Source organism: Colius striatus, chromosome 1 (assembly GCF_028858725.1).
Source record: "Colius striatus isolate bColStr4 chromosome 1, bColStr4.1.hap1, whole genome shotgun sequence".
Classification (NCBI taxonomy): domain Eukaryota; kingdom Metazoa; phylum Chordata; class Aves; order Coliiformes; family Coliidae; genus Colius; species Colius striatus.
This window is the reverse complement of record NC_084759.1, coordinates 121,381,486-121,406,370: the sequence shown is the minus strand read 5'-3', so window position 1 is coordinate 121,406,370 and position 24,885 is coordinate 121,381,486. Positions and strand designations below refer to the sequence as shown.

Below are 24,885 nucleotides of genomic sequence, written 5' to 3'. Positions count from 1 at the left end.
TGCAGACAGCTTCCTTTCCACTGAAATGTCTATATGGGCACATAGAGATAGTCCCAGGTAACCACTGAAAAGCTGACTTAAAGAGATATAGTGACACAAGGGATGAAATTCAGACGGAGAGGGGGATATGGCCAAAAAATACTGTATTCCAAGCCCTAGCAATAGTTTAGAGATAACAATTAACCATCAGTAAAGTTTAATGTTCCATCTCCAAAACAGATCTGGGATTGAGCCAAAATCCTTATCCAAAGACACTCTGAACTCCAAAGCAGTCTCATTCCTCTCCAGAGCCACTGACAATATGTAAATGTTCTGGCCAATAAAGGCAGAGATATAGAGCAAATAAGAGCTGTGTAAGCCACGTTTCTGAAATGGATGCATACAGACTGTCTGTGTGATGTTGAAAAGATCCTTAGCTTTTTGTGCATGTTTCTCCATGAAATTACTGCGTCTTCATGGCTTTGAGACTGTAACTGGAGGTGAATACGCCTGTGAAGCAGATGAAGAGCCTTTATTCCTAGGGAAGTAGTATCTGATAAAAAGCGTCAAGGAAATGCTGTGAAGTCTCTAGGATTGCCAGACAACATATCCTCTACAAGATGCACCAATGTAAAAGTCAGAATGCTCTGAAGAATGCTATTGTCTTTGTTTCAGGCTTTTAGCTTCACAGAATTGCTGATAGCGACAGTATAGCAAATGCACGGCTTCCTAGAGAAGTGACAAAACAGAGCCTCCTTGTAAACCTGTTTCCTTTCCTGGAAAGTGAAAGCAGTGAGCTGTTCTGTTACATGAGCCTGTCCTAACACACAGCAGCTCTCCCATGTTCAGCCAAGGAAGCAGGTTATCACTTGCGATGTTGTTTTCTTTCACATTCTCACTTTTGCTACTTTCTGAGTCACTTGCACTATTCTGAAACTCCAGCCATCTCCCCCACAGACTTGGCATATGCAGGTAAGCTGATGACTGTCGACAGAAGACTAACACCCGGTTCTAACACATTCTGACAGGCACACTGAATCATACACATCTGTCATTACCACCCACAATGTTAAGTCCTCCATGGGGAACGAGTACCTGGATGACAGCAAAGTCAGAGAAACCAAGTTTTTAGCTGAACTGTGGCATCTGTGCCCCGCCTGACTTCCTTGCTCTGCATTCACCAGGATATTTAGGGGGTCATTTCAATGTTAGTGAACGAAGGAGGACATAGTCCAAAAGGATACATAAGAGTGGGGATACCCCGTGATGCCAAGTGTTTTCGGATGAGCCGCTCGGTACCATACCAGTTGAAACCTTTTGTGGCATAGCCAATACGTGGAAGATGCACTGTTGCTGAGGAGGAGGGAACAGAGAGTGCAATCTTTAGGACAAGCTATACAAATAGAAGACAATCTAGGTAAGGACTTCAACCTACCCAACAAGAAGAGAAGAAATATTTTGGAACACAACATATCTGCCGTGGAGATCTCATTCTTACTTATTACGCTTCAGAAAAAAAACCCAAAACAGTACAGGAGGGATGGAAATTGGTCATCATCTTTAGGTGCAATCACACATGTAAAGATTCACTGTTCTACTGCACAGACACTTACCATTCCTTTTCTTGGCTGCTAAATAAATTTTCTTCAGGCCTTTTTCCAAAGCAGACAGCTTAATGCCAGACAAGTTGTTGGACCGATCCCGGTGCTGAGCCACAATCAAGGCCAACTAAAGGCACAAAAAATGAAATTACAGTCTTTACGTAGCGCTAAGAGATACAGTGATAGCTGCTGGAAAACTTCAATACAACTAGTACTTTTAATAAATAAGAAAAAAAATCTCTTTTTCTCTAAAGTTTGACTGCAATTTAGCCATGTTTGTTATTCAGTGCTAGTATTATAAAGAAAAAAGGACAATGTTTATTTCACACAGCTTCAGAACCATAGGGACAGAGCAACACAAAAACGAGCTTTTCATTCTCACCAAGTCTTGTCCTTTTCTCCTGGATTTTTTATCATCAATGGGAAATAACAGGGTTCCTCCTAACTCCAGGTCTGTCCAGGAAACAAGAACAGAACGACAACAAAAACAAAAAATCAGCCCCAAAGAGTTCATGGACAGTGATTTCACCATCATGTTCTGTATTATTCTCTTTGGCTTTCTTTTTCTCCTTACGATGGTTTCAGCGGAATCAGAACCTCAGTCCAGGGAAGTAGGACAGATGTTACCTCCCAGCCAAACACACATATCCCAGTTAAAGGCCACAAATGGGAAAAGAGACACTGGAACAAGAAGAGAGCATCTCCAGGAAAGCAGAAAAAAATAACAGCTTCACCTTATTGCAACATGCACATTCCTCACCAGCTGCAGGAAGCTCAAAACTGCTAATACACGCTCAAGAGAAGATCAGTGCTCAGAGTGAACCAAAGGCTCAACTGAGTACTGCCTGAGCTGGCTTTCACCCTTCACAGAATGGTAGGGCTTGGAAGGGATCTCTAAAGATCATCTAGTCCAACAGATTCTTTTTTAAAAGCACTTGACAGAAGATGTAGTGCTCTGTCTTATATAGCAGAAAAGCACGTTGTGAATTATGAACAAATTTGGGGGGTTTCTGTCTTTATTTTTTAAATGACTCGCAGCATGGCCAGAATTACTAACCCCTCTGCAGAGTTCTCACCCTCCAAAACAAGTCAACTCAAAGCATCCACTGTAATACTACATTTTGAGGTAGGGATTCACGTATCTAGGAAAAAAACATTGAGTATCGAGGTATCCAGACACCTCACTGCTGCAACATCAGCAGGATTTAAGCTCATTCATGTATCTTGGCCAAATGTCTTGTTTTAATCTCTTACCTTTCATCTTTCCTGCCCTCTCATAGATTTTCCTTGGCTGATCAGAACGAGCCTCCAGAGCTGTAAATAAACCACCTCTTCCCCAGCGGCCAGAATCATCTAGAATGAAACGATGAGTTAAACTTCTCTTAGAAAATCAGGTTGAAGACCATCCCCTGCAGGGAAGGGACCTACTCTGCACAAATGTAATGAATGTTTATAAAAAACAGATATGGGAACCACACATGAATTGAAGTCAACCAGTACTCAAAGGGCCACACTAGAGGATAAACCTCAGCCCTTGAGAAAAACAAACTTGTCACAGTTCCCTGAAAAACTTAGCAAGAAAAATTCCTTCTTACTGTCCACTGAGGATGCTCAAACAAGTACTAACCATGGCATTGAGCATATAAACCTGTCAGGATCCTCACATATATGCATACAGGTGCACAGAGTGTGCCCCTAGTATGTCCCCAGACTGGCGCCTTGGGCTTCCCACAACTTGGTGTTTGTTACTCGGTGGTTTTCACTTCTACTTGGCATTTTCACTTTGCCAAAGTCAATTTTTTTTTATAATGTTCTGCCATAGCCCTGGTCAGACAGCAGCTTCAACACTGACTGAGAAGGAACTCTGTAACATGAACTTCTCTCCCTCAGCTTTAGTGTCTTAATAGAGGTCCTTAAATTAGGAGCTTAGCCTAGAGCCTCTGTACCATCAGTGTTGAGGGAGGAGTACCAAAATGGAGAAACTCTGACCCCTGCCTCTGGAAGTGCCTGTCTCTCTCTCTGCTGACTGTATATGGGAGATATTGTCACTATCTCTGTTCAATCCCTGCAGCTTCCACGGGATGAACAGAAGGCCCTGCTCTCGGGAGGAACTGTCATCTCTTAGCCACAGATGTAAGGTTTCAAGCCATACAGGCACCTTTCAAGCAGATCACCAATTAATCCAGAGGGCATGAAAAGACCCATGTACAGCTTGCTAGTACTTGTGTGGGTTCTATATGGTAGAGTAGAGGCTGTATTGCCTCTGCAACACTAGTCAGTCTCAAATCCAAATTGCTTCTGTCTGGATGGGAATTCAAAACTGTTGAACAATTTAGCCCCCTTGCCCACCTCACCCAACAACACTCCTGATGTTACAAGCCCCACCTAGACAGTGGACAATGATGGCATCCTCCTCTTCTGCTTTGGGGTGGGTGACATCTCCCATAACATACTTGATACAGTTCAGATCAGCATCTTCACAATCTAGTTCCACATTCCGCCCAGCCTCATCTTCCACAAGCTCTTCTTCAGAATCACTTCCCTCTGAAGGAAGGCATGTAGATTTATAATGATTTTCCTCCCACCAGGCCATCCTGAAACAAAACAAGATATGATGTTGTTCAATGAAAATCCAAAGTAGGAGGAACACACTTTGTTTGAAATTATTGCAGTGAAGCATAGAAGACCCAGACCTGCGTTCAGTTTACTCGCCTATTTTAGACCAGAACAAAGTTTATCTCAGCTATTACATGTTAGAGTCACAAGCCAGTGTGATAAGCCAGTTGCAAGTATAGAAAAAGTGAGTATGACAAATGGTAAGGAGCTACTTAGAATGGTGAAAAAGAATAATATCTAGGAAACAAAGAGAAAATTGAGACAGATGGCAGAGAGACAGAGATTTCACACTGTGACCTGATCTAGGTAGTCCTGCTTTAGCAGTGGGGTTAGACTAGATGATCTCTAAAGGTCCCTTCCAACCTCTACCATTCTATGATTCTACGTCAGATCAATTCATAGGGGCCAACTGTGGCATTTCAGAAAGCTGCTCCCAAAAGGTCACTGTACATTCAGATATGGGGTTCTTTTTCAGGCCACTCTCTAGGAATTAAATTAGATGTGAAGTCAGGCAGTGCATTCAGGGGATAAGAACCCTTGCTAAGGGGCTCAAACCATTTTTTCACCTTCACATGCCTATGTTATGGAGTTTGAGCACGCACCGAGAAACATCCTAAGGTATGAAGTTAATTCTCTCACGAAGATGGCCTGCAGCTATTTTGACATCTCCTCTTCCCCTCACCCCCAGCCCCATCTGTCAGAGTGGATGCAGAGCCCGACTTGTTCTTGTCAATCAGATACACGTTTCTAGAGCATAGCGTAACAGACATCAGCTTACAAGTAGTAGATGCAGTACAAACCATACTTTTTCTTGTGTTCTGCCTCTGCTTTTGCCTTTTTCCTTTCCTCTATGAGCCTCGCTCTCTTTGCTGCTGCTTCTTGGCGCCTCTTCCTCCTAACCTCCAGCTCCTCTGCGCTCAACAAGTGCTTCCTCCTGGTTGACTGCTCCCGAAGGCCTGTGAGAAGGGCCTGTAGAAAGAAAGAAGTATCATGGAAAGTGCTCGTCTTAAGGCCATGGCTGGTGCCCAACTTAATCTATACTCTTTCCCCTTTTGCCTACAGGTCTTAATCATCAGATCTCAACTGTAACCTAAAGTGTTTCTGTGATGTATATTAATGAGTGCCCTGTGCATCATGTCTCCAATTTGTTATCAGAATTGCTGAATTGTCAGGCTCTCAGATGCAAGAGCCAACTTGACTACAACGACATCCAAATTTTTTAACATGCCTTCTGCAAGCTGTAGGTAAATAAACTGCCAGCCTCATTTTCTACAAGCAAATGGAAGAACATCATGTGCCTTGTCGTGTCTTTTGTCTTACGTTTGCTTTGTTCCGAAGAGCTCTCCCTTCCATACTGGCCTCTTCAGTCAAGGCCTTCTGAAGATCCAAAAGCTGATCAAATGCTTTTTTGTCTTCTCTGCTGGGTTCTTTTGAATAGTCTCTGCCTTCATACACATACATGTGATCTTCAAAAAAGAATTTGAAAGTGTAAAAAGGAGCTGAAAGCCACTAACACTTAAAATGTACAGTAAGATCAAAAGAACTTCGGCTTCTCTCTGACACAGTTCTACCCTCGGCAGAAAAAGATGTTAGCTATCATCATTTTTTTCTTTTTGTATGATCAGTGTCAACATCAAGTAGAAATAAGAGAATCAACATTTGCTTCCTTAGGCAAAAGCTTTTCATTGAAGTCATTTACCACGGCAAAGAACCTTTCTTCCTATTTGGGTCAATTAACTGTTTTAAGTGCAGCTCCACCACTTTCTCTTTGGTCATTTCAGCACTGTTAGTTGCAAATCCATTTAGCTTTGCTATCTAAATACAAGAAACGCTTGTAAAGGGATAGGTAACTTTTGCTTTTGAGCTGCCAAACAAAGTGAAAGCACAGAACTCTGTCAGCCCAGAGTTACTGCTCATCAGGTGAGCTATTTCCCTCAGTAACTATTACACAGTGTGGTACCAGTGCTCCTCTTTAAGTTACCAACAGAAAATGCCACTCTTTGGTGACTCGCAGCAAATAATTACTTGTTGTTGGCAACTGCTGCAGGATGGACAATAACTAACCTGCAGAGCCATATTTCTGCTTCAATCACAGATCTATATTTAAGTGCCACTGTGTGCACAAACCAGAAATTTGGTCTTGCTCACCATGACACTAGAACAGGGAATGTATATTTAGAATTTATTCACATAGAATATGGGGCTATGAAAAAACACAATTGTGTGACATTTGGTTTGGAAGGTAGAGTACTGAACACAGAGTAGGTTTGCCCTAGTTGTTTAGAATCCACGACTCCGTATTTCTCATATCACATTTTGGAATTTTTTAAGGTAATTTTAACTGGTGATTTTCGTGGCCAAAAAGCTTTTGTTTGGAGATAAATATAAAACACTTGCTATATAGTCCCTCCTTAATTTACCACCATATTTCTGAAACTGTTGATCTATCTTAATGGGCCTTTGTGGAGAAAACCAGCACCAGCCAATTTGACTATTTCCCCTTTTCTCTGAGGTCTCAAAATACTTGAAGCACATGAAGGGATTCAGACCCCCATCCACCAAACTGGGCAAGCATCATTACTATTATCTTACAAACATGCAAGTCAGGATACAAAAAGAAGAAAAAGACCAATAAAGGCTCAGAAATAAAGTCTGTGGACAGGCCACAAACAAAATCCAAGTCACTCATTCATTTACAAGTTCCACTTTTCTTCTTGTTGCCTGAAAAATGCCACCTCTCCCTGAGAAGCCTTCTCTAAATAAGCACCCAAATGTCATGCATTTCATAGGTATTTAGATTCTTAACTTACTCTCCGTATCCTCCTCTTCATTCTCCTCTTCGCGTGGTAGCACAACATCCGTTACCCACTTCCCTCCTTTAGTCTCTCCGAGGATGTTTTCTAGATCCACATCCTTTATAGTACTCCCCTCAGAGGAGAGTAATTTATCCAAGCCAAATTTCAAGATTTCACTCAGCTTTAACAGAAAGAAAGGGAAGTTCAATATAAATTACTTTTAATTCCGTGACAACCCCAGTGGAGAAATCTAAGCCTTAATGTTACCTGTCAAAATACTTATGCTTCAACAGGCTTAGTTCTCCCAAAGCCCAATGGGACAGGCCCCTACAACATATCTCACTCAAGCATACCTCATCCAGACTTAAACAATCATTTTTCCCCAGAGTTAAATGACAAAACAGCATTGTACTGACTACATTCAAGCAGCTTTCTTCATAGTCAGAAAAGACTAGGCTTGGTTTTGCCCCCAACTCCTTTAAAATAAAAGCTTAAAAATACAAAAATCCTCTCCAAGGGGAGAAAAAGATCAGCATGGAATTTCCTATGGGCTCAGTTCCACTTCTCCCATGGAAACTATAATTACTGAGATACATGCTGATGGGGCGGGGAGGGAAGGCAGTGGGGGAAAGGATACACAAATTCCAAACCTCTCCTAGGTTTGGCTGCACACAGGGGATATATTCCCCTAAATGTTACTTTGCTTGAGGTTATCACTCAAAGTTCTCAGCACAAATCTCAGCTTTTGGGTCAAAATTATAACTTATACCCCAACTCCTCAGACACTGTATTTGTCAATAGGTCAACAGAAGGTTGACTGAGTTTGAGACTAGCAACCAAAAGCTGACTAAGTACCTATCATCAGCTCTGCTTGTGAGAGAAAAGCACCAATGACAGATAAGTTCTAGAAACAATGAGTCAGCTTCCACTTTAGACCTGTTATAATTAAAAATAAACAAGTAAACCAAGAAGTGGTTCTGCCTTCCCCTCTTTTCCAAGAAAACACACCCTTTTTCAACAATGGATGTGCCTCAAAACTGTAAAACTGTCTTCAAACATCAGATCTTGTCTGGACCTGGGATGTCATTTTGGTTCCTAAGATGTGCAAAAGCTGACTTGTCAATGCACACCTGCCCCCACTCTTTAAGTGGTTGGCTAGGTTCATATCAAACACAGAAACACTCTGGGACATTTCTTTGTTTTACCTGTAACTCTGCTGCTCCCTGAGGCTTGGGTGCTCCCAGGGCAAACTGACCCCCTTCTACAATGGCATTTGTCAGCCGGAGCTTGGAAGTAGCTCTTCGGTAGATTATCTCTTCAATTGTATCTCTCCCAATCAAGCGGATAATTTTTACAGGCCTTGAAAAGTTTAAGAAAATTCTTATTATCTTAGGGTTTTTTTGAAGTGCACTGAAGTTGTTGCCTTGCACAGAGCACTATTCCCTCACCCATTCCTTTAGTAGGGGAAAAAAAAAAGGCAAGAACAGAATCAACAAAAATAATCAGCAGAAACGTAATGCTGATGCAATTGCTTCTTAACACAGGAGAAATGCTCACTGCGAAAGTGCAGGCAAAGCTCCAGATTCCCTCTCCTCCTCCAAATCAACAAAGCTCCCACCCTAGACGCAAGACAAGACCACAACAGAAAAACAAAGACACAAAATCCGCTCTGCTCCCATTCTTTGATCTTCCATCTATTGTACTTTAGCCCTCCATTGCCTATTGAGAGGGAAAGCAATAGTGAGAGACCAGGAGAATCAACAACCCAACCACAAGTAGCAGCCATTTCTCACCTGTGCTGCCCAATCCGGTGAGCTCGTGCTATCGCTTGCAAGTCATTTTGGGGGTTAAAATCACTGTCCGTAAAGATAACTGTATCCGCTGCTGTCAGGTTCATGCCAACTCCACCTACAAGCAAAGAAGGTCACAAAATATGTTACCAGCAGAAAATGAAGGAGAAGCTGAAGAATTTATGCTATGCAAAGTTCTGCCAGATCTGATCAACTGTATCTGATTCAATCCATCTCTCAACTCCAAATCTAAACTTCATAAGGATTTAAAAAAGATGAGTGAACTTTCCAATTTCAGCTTCCAACTTTCTGCAACAGTCTAAATCCAAGATGTACTGTGCAATGTAGTAAAAAAAGATAGGGTGCAACTGAACCAATGCAAAGGGGACTGTTTTTCAAGGCTGATGAACACAGACATGTTCTTCTGCTGGCAAGCAGATTAACCCAGCAAGGACTGACTTCATTGACACCCCAAGGGTCTGCCCAAGCCACGACTGGGCTGCAGCACAGAAGTAAAATGGAAATAACGCTGCTAAAACAGTGGAGACCACCAGGCCCAACTATATAATAACCAGAGCCTAGGTATTTATAAAACTTCAAGTTTTTGAGGTTAGAGTTTGGCTTCTCATAGAAGAAAAAAAATAACCCACCAATTCATTACATATTTATTTTTAATATCCACTATTTTAACTACAGGCTGTAGTTCAAGAGTGGGGAGCCTGCTCCCTGGCATCCAGCTCATGCCAAGCTCTTCTTCACAGTAATCCCTGCAGGTGGACACAGTCACGCACCCAAAAACCTCTGTCCATAACAGTGATGGAAATACTGTTAGCATACTCATTCCCAGATGAATGTAAGATGCTTTGGCCAAACATAGCAACAAGCAGTAAAAAACAACTCTTCAGTCTGGCTGTTAGGAGCAGGAAGAGTTCAAGCACTGTGGTGAGAGACACACTTATTCCTACCACCTAGCATTAGGCACTTCTCTTCAGTGTCCCTACATGCTCTCCTCAGTGCACTGCAGTATCATTGGAGCCAGGCTCATCCAGGAAGGTCTGATCAGAAGCCAAGTAGAAGACTTAGTTCAAGTTGGATATTTGAGATCAAGCAGTGTGGATCCCTCCTCTGGAGATAAGTCTGCCCCTGTGCTTGCTTGACAAAAGAGACAGGGAGGTTTATAACTGTGTAGAAAACACAGATTTGCCTGAGGAGGTAAGAGGGGAAGAAGCACAGATGGCAGTCCTGTGGTGTTCTTTTCAGTCCCAGGGTGGTAAAAGGCACTCATCTGAGTCTGTCTGAGAGCTAGATAGGACGTCCATGTTCAGTAAACTCGAGAAGCAACTCCACCAGCTTACTTCGAGGAAGTCTGTTCCTGCCTAAAGTCTGGTGCTTGCAGAAATGAGATGCTAGTGAGATTCCTTAAGCTCAACCTGGCACAGGGACAGGCATGAAGGGACTTGGAATAAAAAACAGTAACTTAAGCGGCTGCAATGTGAAAAGTATCTTGGCATCAAAAGGGAAGCACAGAAACCAGATGTCCTAGCTGAAAGACCCAAGTTCAAGACGTGTCTTGTCTCCCTCCAAAATCCCCCACGTCAACAGGCTCTACAGCATTCAGAACTCCCAGAAATCTTGCCAGAGTTAGTAAAAGAAGAGTGCAGAAGCAAGATGGGTTGTTTGTCTCTCCTTTCCTTACTTACCTGCTCTGGTGCTCAGCAGGAAGATAAAGATGGGCTGTTGACCAAAGTTCTTAATAGCAAGGTGTCTCTCTTCACCTCTAACAGAACCATCCAGCCGCTCGTAGCTGTAGCCTTTTCGAAGAAGCAACATGTATGTTTCTGAGATTCTGTCTATGCTCCTACCCTCTTACTTCATTCTCTATTATCTTACTGCTGTCCTGAATCTTTTTATGACAAATCCTCCTGCCTTGATTCTTATTTTATTGCCTTCAGCTCCTTCAGTTTATACAAGGTTTAACTGGGGAAAACTGACATAGTGACCCTGACTGTCAGCAAAGTGTTATTTAGCTGACCCTGAAACAGAGACTCTTAGCATTTAATTTACTCCTTGGAAATACAACAGGAAAATTCAGAGCCAAAGTAAAAGAAAGCAGCACACAGTCTCATTTCAGACTACAAAAACAAAACAGGCCAATAGGTTTGGATCCTCTGAACACAAACTACCACAGCCTTCAATGTGTGCTTTCCTGTGAGCAAGCAGTGTGGGATATGGCTCTGTATTTGGGCTTAGCCTACGTTATTAGTTGTCCAAAACCATAAACACCAAACAAAAGCCTCTTTCATGGTTAAATCCTAAGTAGGCATGGAGCCATGTGGGTTGAAACAAAAGAAAATGTCCCAAGAACACTTTGGCAAACCTTGCCAAAAGTGGTCTGATCAAACCTGCCATCACAGACATGTAGGGGCCTCACTGCCAACAGTTTTAATAAAAAATTAATTTCCTGGTATGAATGTGGCCCAGTTTGTGTTTTGTGCTGGACAAACTGAATCTAGAGCAAGCCTATTGCCTTCAGTCCCAGGACTCAGGTACATAATTGCACACAGGTTATGAAACATTGCTACTCTGCCATATGTTAGCCCCATTTTATCAAGGAACTAAAGCTGAAATAACTTTGAAGAGCAATATGTATGCGTCAGCTCTTTTCAGGCAGGTGGTAACACAGCAAAGAGCTAAACTCAAGATCCTCCAACTCACAGCGTCCCTGCAAGTATATGGTTTTTAGCTATTAAGAAGCAATAAACACTTATCACACTCCCTTCTCCATCCCAGACAGATCAACCACAATCAGAGGAACAACACATGGCAGAGTTCACTAAGATAAGCCCTCTGCTGCCAAAGCATGCAGAACATACCTCTATAGTCCATGTAGTCTTGCAGGATATCAAGTAGTTGAGTCATCTGAGAAAAGAGCAAGACGCGGTGGCCACTGGAAGAAGAATGGGAGACACCATGAGCCTCAAGGTATTGTAACAGCATTTCATAGAGTGGTAGAGGGGTTACAATAGCTTAACCAGTCATTCTTACATAGCAAGGCCTTGTCACCTCTGTACACAACCCTGACAGAGTCATGGCCCATTCCCCCGACACATTTTTATTCCCAAACCAAGATGCAATAAATCAACTTCATCTGCCATCATCAGTTGCCACGTCTAGAGTTTGGAGCCACAGAGATGTAACAAGACTCTGGAGCAGCTCTGCTGCTGGCTGGATGAAGCCTGGTGAGGAGACAAAGGAGTCTGTCTAAAAGGATCCTCAGCTTCAACCTGGTAATGCTTCTTTAGGCTGCTCTGAAATCACACACTACAAGGCATCTCCAATGCTGGGACAATCTAGTATCAGCATCTCTGTGAGAGTAGAGCATTTTCTCCTCCAGAAAATGACTCTCAAACTCTGACTAGAACCTTGTATAAGTGAGAAATCAACTCTCCTCCTTTCCAGCTCTAGACCTCAGTGCTCTATTTCAATCAGACTTCACTGCAGAGCAGAACACAGGCATCTTCAAGTCCAGAATTTGCACAGGGCTAGACCTGTGGCAGACATCCAAGGGAGAGGAAGACACTTACAAGGTGCTATGTGGCAGGACAAAGACCTTCCCAAGGTCTCCTGAAGCTCTGTCCTTTGGAAGTAGTCAAAGCAAAGTCATAGCCCAATGAAGAGAGAAGGTAGAATTTGTGTCATGCAGGAGACACTGCTTCACAGACCATACAGGAATGCAAACTGCAGTTTGATTTGCCTTCCATCTGAGAGCTGGAGGCAGGTAACCAAGGTCCTTGTGTTCTAGGTTCTGAAGTCACCTAGAGCCCAGCACCAAGATCTCTGAATCCCATTCCCAAAGCTTAAGTTTCAGGTTATTCTTGGGTTTTGGTCCAGTCTTTTTCACATTTTTCACTTTTTCACATTTGCTCTGCGTTCTGCCTTCAGGGCTAACACAGGCAAGGTAGCACAAAAGAACTTAACTGATGCACTGGAAGCTACTCTCAGGATACTCTCATGGTCAAACCAGATGTGCTGAATACACCGTATCAGATGGTTATTCTCCCAGGTTCCCAAATATGGCAAATATGAGAACACGCGAGAGAATGAAGTGCTTTGAGAAAGGTTTAAAGGGAAGCTATAACATTTTTTCAAGTTCTTCTACCATCTCTAACGCAGCTCCTTACACTGAAACAACTTCTCTCAGGTAGTCAGTAACATGCAGCGTTTGTGTTGTGATGAGTATCTGCTCAATCTACGGCTAAATAAGGTAGTTTAACTTCCCACTTTAGCTCTTCTCCCTGTGTCAATCCACCCTGTCTGCCTCACCTCAACATGACATACCCAGCATATAAGAATGAAAGGAGTTTATCCAACAACCACAGTTTGCCACTGGCTTCAACAATATGGTCTCCAATCTCAAAGGGTTCTGGCTCAACACCTGGAACAGAAAGGAATTTCAGAAGCAAACTTACAAGTATGCAAGTAACAACTCAGTGGTCAACCTCAGTGTGTCTGCCCTGCCAATTATCACCAAGAAAATCTCCATGATGCTTGCTTGAGAAGCAATGGTGCTTCTCTGTCTCTAAACACTCTCAGTAGTTCACAAAGCACTGTGATTTCTTTGTTTAGGTGAGAGTAGATGCACTGATGAGAAAATAAGCAGAAAGCTGCAGTAAGAAACTCAAGACTTCGCACAGTACCCTACTTTATTCCTGTGATGTGTTGGAACTGGTTACAAACTCACAGCTGGTTCCAATTCAAGTACAACATTGTTTATTTCTTGCTTCTTCTAAGATGCAGCCAATCAATAATAGAAAACCATTTTGTGAATCAAGAAACTTCTATTTCAAAAGAGAGGAGGGGTTCCTTACCATTGAAAAGGTACGGGTGGGCAACACACTTCCGAAGCTGAATTAAGACATTCTGAAGTGTAACTTTCCTTCCTGTTTCACTTTCAAATGCATCTGGAATAAAGAGTAAGTAGAGAAAAGGATCTGAGCAGGAAAGCCCCTGGCTGTGACTAGGAATGTCTAGGCACCAAGCGCTGCTCTGCACTGGTTCTGCACTGGAATATCTCTCTCTGCCTATCACATTTACGTTTGAATACCCATCACAAGACTAACACATCCATTTTCACAGACCAAAGAAAAAATTCCTCACTTTTTTTTGGACAAGCCTCTAGAAGAAGAACCTGATGAAAACTATTCTGCCTTGTCAAAGCTCCTGGAACTTTCTGGACTCCCTGCAAAGGGTCACTGTCTGTTTTCTAAGAGTGAATTATAGATCTATAAATCATCAAAAATAGTGACAGAAATTTAGTGCAGCTCATTTGAGCTTTCCAACCAAAAAAAAACCCAATAGACCAGAGTCCAGATCAACTGGGCAACTAAGAAGTTAAGGAGAGTTGCATTTTTGTGAGGAGAAAAAGAAGGTGTGTGCAAATATACTGACTTTAGAAGAAGATTCAGCCTGTCTGGTAATGTGCATGAAAAGTGCCAATGGCTTCTTGATGCGCTAGACAAAAAAAAGGGTCTCCGCTACCACAGTTTCACTTTTCCTACAACACGTAAGCACTGACGTGCCATATGATGCATATATGGAAGAAGATGAACTCAGAACAAAATACCTTCCCTCATAGCTCAGGATGATTTATTACAGTTAGTTTATACATGAAGTGACAAGGAATGAGGGATTACAGTTAAGAGTCTGTAGCTGCATTGTCTATATGGTCTTGTGGTTTCCTAAGAAATCCATATCTACATCCAGTACATTTAAATTTGATGTAGGGCATCTGTACTACTCTACTGTGTAGAGATCCACAGATACAAAGTTTCACCCTTTTATCTGAACACAAAAACAAAAACATGGGATGGGAGCAGGCTTCTTAGTGATAAGGATTTTTAATTACAGGCTGGCCCAAAGCAGAATCCTGAAGCTGACCTTCTTTTCATCTCTGTAACAGCTCAGCTCTAGATTCATGTCTCTTATTTTATCCCAAGCTAAAACCATAAATCAAGCAGCACAAAGCACCGAATTTTATACATTTCCATGCATATTCTGCAGGCCAAAGTATCTTCTCCTTCACTACAAGCACAAATGCATAAAAGGAATTAATTTTGGTTTTAAAATTAACTGATAGGGTTCAAAGCCCTCACTTACCTAGATCTTTTGTCAAAATGGCCTTGTAGTACTTCCTCTGCAAAGCTGACATTCCATGGTACAGAACCACTTCCACCTTTTTTGGCAGCTCTGCAGCCACCTCAGACTTGACTCTTCGAAGCAAAAACGGCTGCAGAAGATTGTGCAATTCTTTGGCTATGTAGAGGCGGGGGGGGGGAGAAATAGAGGGGATTACTGCATTAAAAGTAAGGAATTTATACAGTATCTTGATAACTATGCTTTCAAAAGAAATGTGTGAGGAATTTTACATATATTAGTGAAATGATTCAAGCCCAATTTTATAAACACAAAAACAAAAACACACCTGCATACCTTAAATATATAAGTCTGATATCAAAGTAAGTAATCATTACTTTTACTGTTTTGTTTTCAAGCTAGTCAGCATTAAAAAAAAAGGCAAATAAAAGGGTAAAACCTGCCTACTTCCTAGAGAAGGTAACAGCTGTTTCTGATTCAAGTACAACATTGCTTGTTACTGACCTGGCTCACTCTCCTTTTCAATCGCTTGGTAATACTCAACAAACTCTTTCACTTGTTCCCCAGGAAAGATGTCAGGCTCAACGAGGCTGAGTAAAGAGTACAGTTCCTGGAGGCTATTCTGGATGGGAGTGCCTGTGAGTAGCAGGCTGAAGCCTACTGAGAACTGAAAGAATCAGCAACAAAACAAACAAAATGATTAGGAAAAAATCCCTAGAATGAAAAGTTACTTAATACCTAACTCTACCCACATCACTGTTAAGCTTAAAGATAACAAGTGGGGCCAAACTGCCAGCAGAATGCTGACAATGTCTCCCTAAACCACCAAACATAAGGTATGGTGTGACAGCCTCAAAATCGTGGAATCATTTCAATTGGAAAAGACCTTTAAGCTCAACAAGTCCAAACATTAACTTCACGCTGCCAAGCCCATCACTAAACTGTGTGCCCAAGCACCACAGCTACATGTCTTTTGAAGATCTCCAGGGATGGTGATTCAACCACTTCCCTGGGCAGACTGTGCCAGCACTTAACAACCATCTCGGTTGTTAATTTTCCCTAATAGCCAATCTAAATCTCCTCTGGCACAACTTGAGGCCATTTCCTTTTGTCCTCTTGCTTCTTACTTGAGAGAAAATACCACCACAACCTCCTCTCAGGCAGCTATAGAGTGTGATAAGGTCTAAGCTTCCTCTTCTCCAGGGTAAATTCCCTCAGTCACTCCTGAAAAGACTTACGCTCTAGACCCTTCACCAGCTTTGTTGCCATATCAAACAGTTCCACCAAAGTGACTAGATTAGCACCAACGCAAGGAAGACAGCACAAGCAAAATAAGACCAAAACCAACACCATTAAAACTCTCAGATCCATCCATTCTGTGGTCCAATACTGCACACTTGGTGTTGGATAATCAATGATAACTGGAAAAAGTTGTTGTAACAGGACAGTGAAATGAAACTGTGTCAGACTATGTTCCATTTCTATTTGCTAGCTAACAAACAAACATAGCAACATTATCCATGTCTGTGTTGCTTACAGTGATCCCTGAAAAGAGACTTGGGGAATATGGTTACCTTTGAAAAAATACAGGTCTTCTCTCAAGTTTGGTAATAGAAAATACATTAGGAAGAGAGCTAAGGTGAATCATGCTTATTTGTGACCATAACCAAAGCTCCAAAAGACAGATGTCATGGACAATGTTCAGAAGACACAAGACTTTAAAGAATTTAATTAAAACATAATTTTTAAAGGTGCTGGAGTTCATTATCACTGATGACAGCCCAGACCTAATGCCCATGTTTCACTGCCATGACAAGACGTGTGCCTTCACTCAGGCACTCACTGTACCTTGGCAAGGTGCTTTGGAAGCTGGAGCAATTCTATTAATTTCAATAAACAAGGGTGGCTGCATTAAACAGGACAATGGAAGTCAACAGGTCATGACTTGAGATCTCTTGAACTCGACAAGGGTTGTTTCATCCTTCCTGAGCTGGAGGTAGCCTTTTGTTGCTTTATATGGTCCTAGGTCAGCCAGATTTCTACCACTTCAGTAGCACAGCTGTGGTTCAGTGCTATGTCTGGCTGCTTATATTTTTAAGGCTCTCAAATTTCTCAACATTGTCAAGTTCAAATATGAGTCAGAATGAGAGATAAACAAATAGTGACCACCTTCACTCAAAGCCAAGAAGACCTTTATATATGGTCTAAACATATGAATCTGTTCACCTACTCTGATGCAAATTGGTTGTGGCCCAGAGCCTAATAAATAGGAACAGAGAATTTGTATGCCATCTTGAAGATGAAAAGTCTTTAGACAGTAAAAGATAGATGAGTTATTTTACCTCAGAGAGCGTCTTGTAAAGCAGAGAATTTTGATTTTTCAGTCTGTGAGCTTCATCTACAACCAAGGCAGCCCAGTTAAAGCTGAACAAACACAAAACAGCATCTTCAGTTAGAGGCTGACAATTTATTCTTGTAAAAACAGAAAGACTTGAATAAGTGGTGGCTCTGCTTGGCTGAACTCGAGATGGTCCCATGAACAAGAAGCAAACATCACAAGTGGTGTGGGAGGAATTCACAAGCACTGGTTTTCAAGAGCCAAAGACAAGCACAAGTTATTCAAGCATTCAAGGGAGTCTATGATTTGGAAGAGACATGAGACTAGGCTCTAGCACCTGCAAAAATCCAACAACTATGATCAAGTAGTAGTGGCAGAACCATTACAAGCCTTTTGCAAATCACCAAGACAGAACCTTTCACCTGCTCTGGACACGGCAGTGTCTCATCAAGTAGGCTGCAGAATCGTGGGTGACCCAGCAGACCCACTAGGCTTAATCTGAATGCCACATCTTTTCAGCCCTCAGTGTTTGTGCATGCTTATTATTAAGAGTTTCAATTCCCACATCACAGGGTGATTTGCACACAGTCAAGTCTGGCTGATAGGTAGGCAGTGAAGGGAACATGACTCTAGCATTTCTTACAGACATGCATCTCTTCTCAGTGCAATACAAGGTGTGAAATTACAGTAACCTACATTATCACCACAGCTCCTCTGTTTCCTTTAGTTCCTCTCTTTGCTACTTAAGAGCAGTCCTCCATTGCTAAGACAGTGAAATGTCATTATTTTTATTCTACAGACACAGCAACTGAATTGCAGAGGGGACACTACAGTGTGAAGCGCTACAGAAGCCCATGTGAGAGCAGTCTGATGTCTCAGGCACTATATTAGAGTGGGACTCTTGCTCAACACATTTGTGCTGTTACATTATTTGTAAGGAGTGATGGTGTTGGGACACCTGATAACTTTGCCCCACCTTTACAGAGTGCTCCAAGTGCTCCTACACTGAAAAAAGCACAAACAATTAGCAACTATGTTTTTCAGAAAGACTAGTAGAGGGCACAAATACCCCCAAGTTTAAGTGACACAGCTTTGAGGTTATGCACTGGCCTTAGAAGTAAGAAATTGTACTGGAGCTGATGTTTCTGTGATACAAGGGCTAGTTACTTGGCCTCCAGAGTATTACATACCAGGGCTAAACTGGAAAACAAGCAAAATTATACACAGCAGTGCAGGACATGATATGAAACTGTATAAGACAGCATGGCTGCAGCCACCTTTCATACAGCCTGGCTTCTATCATGATGTGTTCATCCAGCACATGTTACTTCCAGCAGTGGCCAAGGGCAGGTGCTTCAGAGGAAGACAACAGGGCATCCACAGCAGGCCTGACATGTTCTGGGAGACCCAAAATTGTGTCAGTGGGGGCCACTGAGTTTCTACCCCTAGAAAGATCCCGAACCACTCCTGCCATCTGGCTGCCCCTGGCATTTCATAGAATCATAGAATGGTAGGGGTTGGAAGGAAACTTTAGAGATCACCTAGCCCAACCCCCGTGCAGAAGCAGGGTCACCTAGATCAGGTCGCGTAGGAACATGTCCAGCTGGGTCTTGAAGACCTCCAAGGAAGGAGACTCCACAACCCCTCTGGGTAGCCAGTGCCAGGGCTCCCTCACCTGAACAGTGAAATAGTTTTTTCTTATATTTAAGTTTTTGTGTTCCAGCTTCATCCCACTTGCCATAGTACTTATGGCAAGGCATAGGCATTGTTAATAATAAAAAATGTGAACATTTCTCCCCATTTCAAATGTAGGCTTCTGTAAAATACTGTGTGGCCATGACAATACTTCCTACAGGCTGAACTCCAGCTTTATAATCAGTCTTGCTAGAAAGCATGGCACTCCATAAACCCTCCACAGTTCTGACTGGTGGCAGGAGGCAATACACTGCAGGATATGGTCTTGGCACACCATCACCATAGTGTAACGTCGGTCAATTTCAGCAAATTTTGCATCTAATACCTTTATAATCTGAAATTTTTGAAGATATTCGCTGTTTTAAACATCATGTCTTCTTGATTGATATATACTATACTGCTATAAGCCACTATGTATAACATCATTGTCAGTTAACTGATTTGGAAACTGTCCTCAGGGGAAGTTCACATACATCTTAGCTGACATTAAAGATTCTTCACTGAAAGTTGTTAAAGACAAAGCTCTAATCACGAGCAAAGAACATCCAAGCATGGGATCTTACACATTGATACAAACGTACACTTAAGAAATCGATGGCAGACATACAGGATTAAATTTGAAAAAAAGAAAACCAAACTCACAGTTTTAGAAATGCTGCATCTTTCAGACAAATCTGCAAGGAAAAAAAAAAGAATTAATGACTTAACACAACAGCTAGGAAACAGAATACCTTTTTGTCTACTTGCAAACTATGGTGGAATGAAGGAGGGTGGAATGAAGCCACTTAGCACCTGAGGAAAGTAACATGGCAGCTATTGCAACCACAAGCTGTTGTGAGCCCATATTTTAACTGTTGCCTGGAAAACTTCACAGGTAGAACCTCAAGAGAATTAATGGAATTTTACACACAGCATAAATGCTCATCACCTCTGTAAAATTCTTCATATCTTTCCCATTAAAAACCACCATGCATCTTCAATATAATACTCTTTCCCTCTAACCAAACATGCTTCACCTAAGCTATTACAATGACCTGAGAGCACCTTAAAGTGTAGACATTACTTATCCAACTTCAGATTCAGAGGAAGGAAAATCAGGTCACTTGAGAGAAAGACTTAGAGCACAGAATTTTATCATCAAAAGCAACAGAGACCAGAAAAATCCAAGCTAAGTGCACATCTCAGTACAAGTCGATCACTTCCTTTAATTTTCTTTTTAACTTCCTTTAACTTGTTTCAGTATGAGCCTCTCCACTTCTCTTGTTCAGGACAAGGGTTACCACTGCTACGCCACCCACTCCCTGCTTAAGCCATGTGGAAAAAGATACAGGTTCCAAGTGGTCACACAGCTCCTCACAGGAAGAGATCGTAAAACATTACTTAGAGAGGGAAAGCAAAAGGGCAAATGGAAAGGGAGATCAGAATGAGACAGGGAAAATAAAGGAAAAAAGCACCTGTGAGAGATGCTTTTCATCTAATTTCAAGTTGATGTGCTTCTTAAGAGATTGTTAAAATAGAATCAAAGTGCTGATACGAAGTAACACCTGAGTGGGACTGACTCATAAGAGAAAAATAAAGGGGTTTTTTGACTCCAGATAACTAAGCACCAGGTCAAGCAAAGACCAAAGCAGCAACCCGATTCTGGTTGATTCCATTTAGAACAGGACAGGACCTTCTCATGACAGCTCTGATCAGATTCAGTCTAAAATTCTGTCAATTGCAACAAGAATCTCACCATTTTGCAGTCCAGGAATGAGACTGTTGTCTGAAGAGGGCATAAAAAAAGGCAAACTCATTTCTAAGTGTTGTTGAATTGCCTGATTAATAGAAACTTAATAAAAACCATATGTTTACACTTCCATTAAACATTAAAGGTCCGTAAGGCACCATCCAAACACAAGATACTACTTAGCATTAGTTAAGGATGGACACGTGCCTGTTTTCTTTACTCGACGTGTTATACAGCTATGCAGTAAAGCTGTAGTTAAAGTAGATTATCTTGGGGATACAAAACCTGCAGCAACTTAGATGAGTTGGTAAAACAGATTAGAGAGTAAAAAAACAGAGGAAGGTCAGAGATGAGTACAGAGGACAAGGCATGAGCTAAGTGATACAGAGGAATGGAAGATGAAAGAAAAAACTTGATCCCTCCTTTCAAGTGACAGACATCACGCACCTCGTATGTTGTCAAGAGGGCATGGAAGTGAGATTGTTCTTTTAGATTCTGCTGCAGTTTGGGTCGCTCCTCCTTGTTGCCTATGTATGTCACAAAGGAAAGACTTGGAGCAAACCTGTTGTCACGAGAAAGATGAGCAAAAACTGTGAGTCAAGCTAAGTTTTTCATGTGTTTATAACCCTGGACCCCAAAAACACCTACTGCACAGATAATGATAACCTCCTGTCCAAACAGCCTACCCTCCTGTAGTATGTCCAGGTCTCTGCTGGGGAATCTAAGCCTTTCCTGATTAATCTGCATTTCAGGCTGGTGCCTCAGCTGCTGGTTATGGTCTGCACAAGTCCAAGATAAACTGTGTTCCCCCAGGTCTCAAATTCCAAGGCAGATGATTGAAACACCGTCTTGTGGCCCATCCGCTACTCAGAATACAAAAAGCTCACATGGAGCAGGTGAATGAACACAGTTTGTTCAGTTGGGCCTAAATCATGGTAAAACAAAGGCAAACAATGTCTGCAGCAAACAAGTCCAAGTCAGGGCCTCAAAAATCTATCCTCTTAATCAGAAAGCAAATAAAACCAGTTCCATGGAGGAAGAGTTGGAACCATAAAATTCTTCCTCATTTAACCTCACTGCTGATATTTGCCTGATGTTCCTCCTGGATAGCTCTTCACTGCTGATCTATGAAGTGGTGCACTTCCTCCCAGCTATTCCAACTGCAAGTCTATGCCAATCAGGCCAGCTCACTTCAGATGTAACCTGGATGACTTTAGATGCTTAGAACACAGCATCGCCTGACAGCCATATTGACAAACTTCTGTTCTAATCTTTAACTTTCGCCCTCCCTCTTAGAGGAAATCTTTGGGCTCCGGCTTACAAATGTACATGTTCCAGGCACAGCAAACATGCTATCAGCACAGCCACTGCACCCAGGTGAAGACGGGTTGCATGCACAAATATAATGTATTTTGCATGCATACATGAGCGTGCCAAGAAAGATGCTATTTAATTTGGGTCTTACCTTTCATCATACAGAATCCTGCCTGTCTTCAGCAGGCTGAGCATGGAGGGTTATAAATCACTAAAAAGGAAGGAGCTAGTGGGCATATTTGGACTGAAAGTCAGCCAATACTGCAAATCAGATGAATTCATGTATACCACAATGTTGTAAAGACTATGCATTAGCTGCAGAGTGTGCATTGATTTCTTGAGTTAGTATCTTTTTACTTTTTTTTCTCCCTTTTAAAGGAAGAAAACTGTTGGACTGAGCACATTTGAACAGAATCTTTGCAACATCCTGTGCAAGAATATGATGAGCAAGACAACTATTGAGACTTACCTCTCTAGTTCCTCCTTCCAGTTGCTCAGAACAGACAAAGGACAAAGTATCAGAAATTTCTCTTTGTTTGTTATTTTTTTTGTCAAATACAGAAGCAGAGAAATAGTCTAGAAGGCAAGGAAAAGAAACTTTGTGATAACAAAGAAAGGGTTCAACGCAATAGCCTGAATCTACAGAAACTGTCTCCTTGTTGAGCTTTGTAAGCTAGTTCCCACATGTTCTCTAGCACAAAGCAGAGCTAAAAGAATATCAGATGAGATCCACTATTCATGACAAAAAAGCTTAGGTCCCCAAACATGACCTCAATATCTGGAGCCCCTTTCCAAAGACCTCTCTGCCACAGTTACAAAAAAGAAGACCCACCATATAACACTTTCTAAAACTAAGTTTGTTATTTAAGACTCTTTGACTACCAGCTGAATCAAAGCACAAACTCATTTTCCAACAAAAATCAAACCCATTGAAAAACTTAGAAACAACAAAAGCTATGAAAAATCCACACGTGTAAATTTCAACCCATGTGTGGATAAACTCATGTCGGCTTGCTGCAGGTGCATCAAAATGCCACCAATCCTCCCAGTACTGGCTGTATATTGTGCCTTCACCTCTGCACACTATAAATTACACACTAAGGTGACTGTATAAATGCCTGCATCAAATGACCGTTCTACAAAACTCTGAAACTTTCTAAGAGTGTTACTTGGACTTAATAGTTGGTTTAAGTGATTATGGAATGAAGGAAACGAGTTCTCTCTTTCGAGTATGGACTTCAGGATGGGGCTGCTTAATTGACCAAACATCAGGATGCTTTTTCTGTTTTCATTAAGCAGCACTGGGATAATACTAATGTTAGGTAAAGATAATTTTCCAGAAGCAGAATATGATGACACACCTGACAAGTCTTCCCAAGACCCATCTCATCACCCAGGATACAGCCATGTTGGACTTCGTAGCATTGCACCAGCCAGTTTACACCTTCTATTTGATAGGGACGAAGCTTAATGCCTGGGAATAGAAGCAATTTATTACTGTTACATAGTCATATAACACACTCTGTACACACTTACACCTTGAAGCCACCAGAAAGGGGTCCTGCCCAGAATATCTGCCTTACAGGAAAAGCACATCAGTTTTCAGAAGTTCGTTTACCCTGCTGGAGAACAGAAACACTGGTGTTATAGCAAATCCATTAAATTTAACCATATTCAGGAACTTGTGCACCCAAAAATGCCCCTCAGTCATTACAAAGGCCTATACATGGAATTTAATCTGATAATTAAGCTGCTACTTTTCATTCCTAAGAGACAGATTGATTTTTCAGCTGCAGACACTTTTTAAAACATGTAGCAGGTAGATCCAGGAACATAGTTTAGGCTGTCAGAAATGTTTGTACTGGTTTGCTATTGTATAATAAACATTTATCAACAAGGTGTTTTCTATCTTTCCCACACTTAAGTCAGGGCAGACCTTACTACCACCACTGCAATCCTTATTATGGGGCACAGTGTGTCAAAACGAGCCCCAAACAAGACAAGTTCTCAAGAGCTTTCCTTGTGCCTGGCCTCAAGTGCTGTGTATTGTTAAGAAAGTTACACCATTGATGCCCTCTCTTCCCGGAGGAAACGTGCCCGCTAAGCTTGTGAAGTCACTCACCAGCCCGTGAGTAACAGAAACCCTGACTGAAAGAAACCACAGCAAAGAAAAAAGTCACAAGCAGGCTGGACAGCCTGGGAGCCTTGTCTTTCGCATCCAACCTTCAGGCAGTTGAAAGCACTTTAAAGCTCTGCATGGACCCACTTTGAGGCAATGAACGTTGCCTTGTGCGTGGATCTGCTCCCGAAGCATTGAGCCGAGAGACGGGAGCGGTAAAAGCCGGGCTCGGGGAGCCGAGGCCCGGCCTAATCACTCAACTAACTGCAAAGTCGAGAAGCGTGTGACTGAAGCAGCCGGGGAGGGTTTGCACGCAAGGAATACGGCTCTCTGCAGCAACTGCAGCAGCTTTCACAGGCCCAGGAACCACCGTTACTTACATCTGTATCTATTTCAGCCCCAAGGGTTATTACCACAACTTCACAGCATCAGGCAGCTGCAAGCCGCCCCCACCCTCCGCCGCGATCCTCTCACACAAACCGACTCCCGGCCGCGCGTTACCGCTCCCTCACCGCCTTTTCCCCCCAGGCCTGCCCGGCTACTTGGCGGCGCCCCACTGACCTGTCAGACCCCACCGGTAAACGTCCGCTTCCTCCACGCCCGGACCCTCCGCCCGGGCGCCGCCGGCACGCCGAAGCGCCTGGAAGAAGCGAGACATGGCGGGAAGGCTCGTCCCGCTCTATCACGCAGCCAACGCACGGCTCCCGCCAACTCCAGGCGGGGCGCAGGCACCCTCGGTGCGCCAGCAAGGCCGGC

The 24,885-nt window shown here is 42.4% G+C and overlaps 1 protein-coding gene across 5 annotated transcripts; it reads right to left on the bottom strand.

Annotated features, from left to right (window-relative positions):
• Window positions 1-126: 126 nt before the first annotated feature.
• CHD1L (chromodomain helicase DNA binding protein 1 like) lies at window positions 127-24,852 on the bottom strand. Of its 5 annotated transcripts, none has more exons than XM_062005147.1 (24): window positions 24,691-24,742; window positions 23,594-23,629; window positions 23,372-23,484; window positions 22,480-22,586; window positions 21,144-21,258; window positions 19,610-19,641; window positions 17,277-17,358; window positions 15,439-15,601; window positions 14,938-15,093; window positions 13,650-13,742; window positions 13,120-13,216; window positions 11,655-11,728; window positions 10,482-10,592; window positions 8,785-8,899; window positions 8,197-8,350; window positions 7,007-7,172; window positions 5,517-5,662; window positions 5,002-5,165; window positions 3,966-4,174; window positions 2,835-2,933; window positions 1,963-2,033; window positions 1,593-1,707; window positions 1,224-1,332; window positions 127-532 (listed from the first exon to the last, which is right to left on the bottom strand). In XM_062005147.1, the coding sequence occupies exons 2-24, from the start codon at window positions 23,604-23,606 to the stop codon at window positions 454-456; spliced, it is 2,583 nt and encodes an 860-aa protein (XP_061861131.1). In that variant the 5' UTR covers window positions 23,607-23,629; window positions 24,691-24,742; the 3' UTR covers window positions 127-453. The 5 variants fall into 5 exon arrangements, with proteins under 5 accessions (XP_061861131.1, XP_061861124.1, XP_061861120.1 ...); XM_062005140.1 differs by having other exon boundaries at window positions 23,594-23,632; window positions 24,691-24,737; XM_062005136.1 differs by lacking the exon at window positions 23,594-23,629 and having other exon boundaries at window positions 24,691-24,852.
• Window positions 24,853-24,885: the final 33 nt, after the last annotated feature.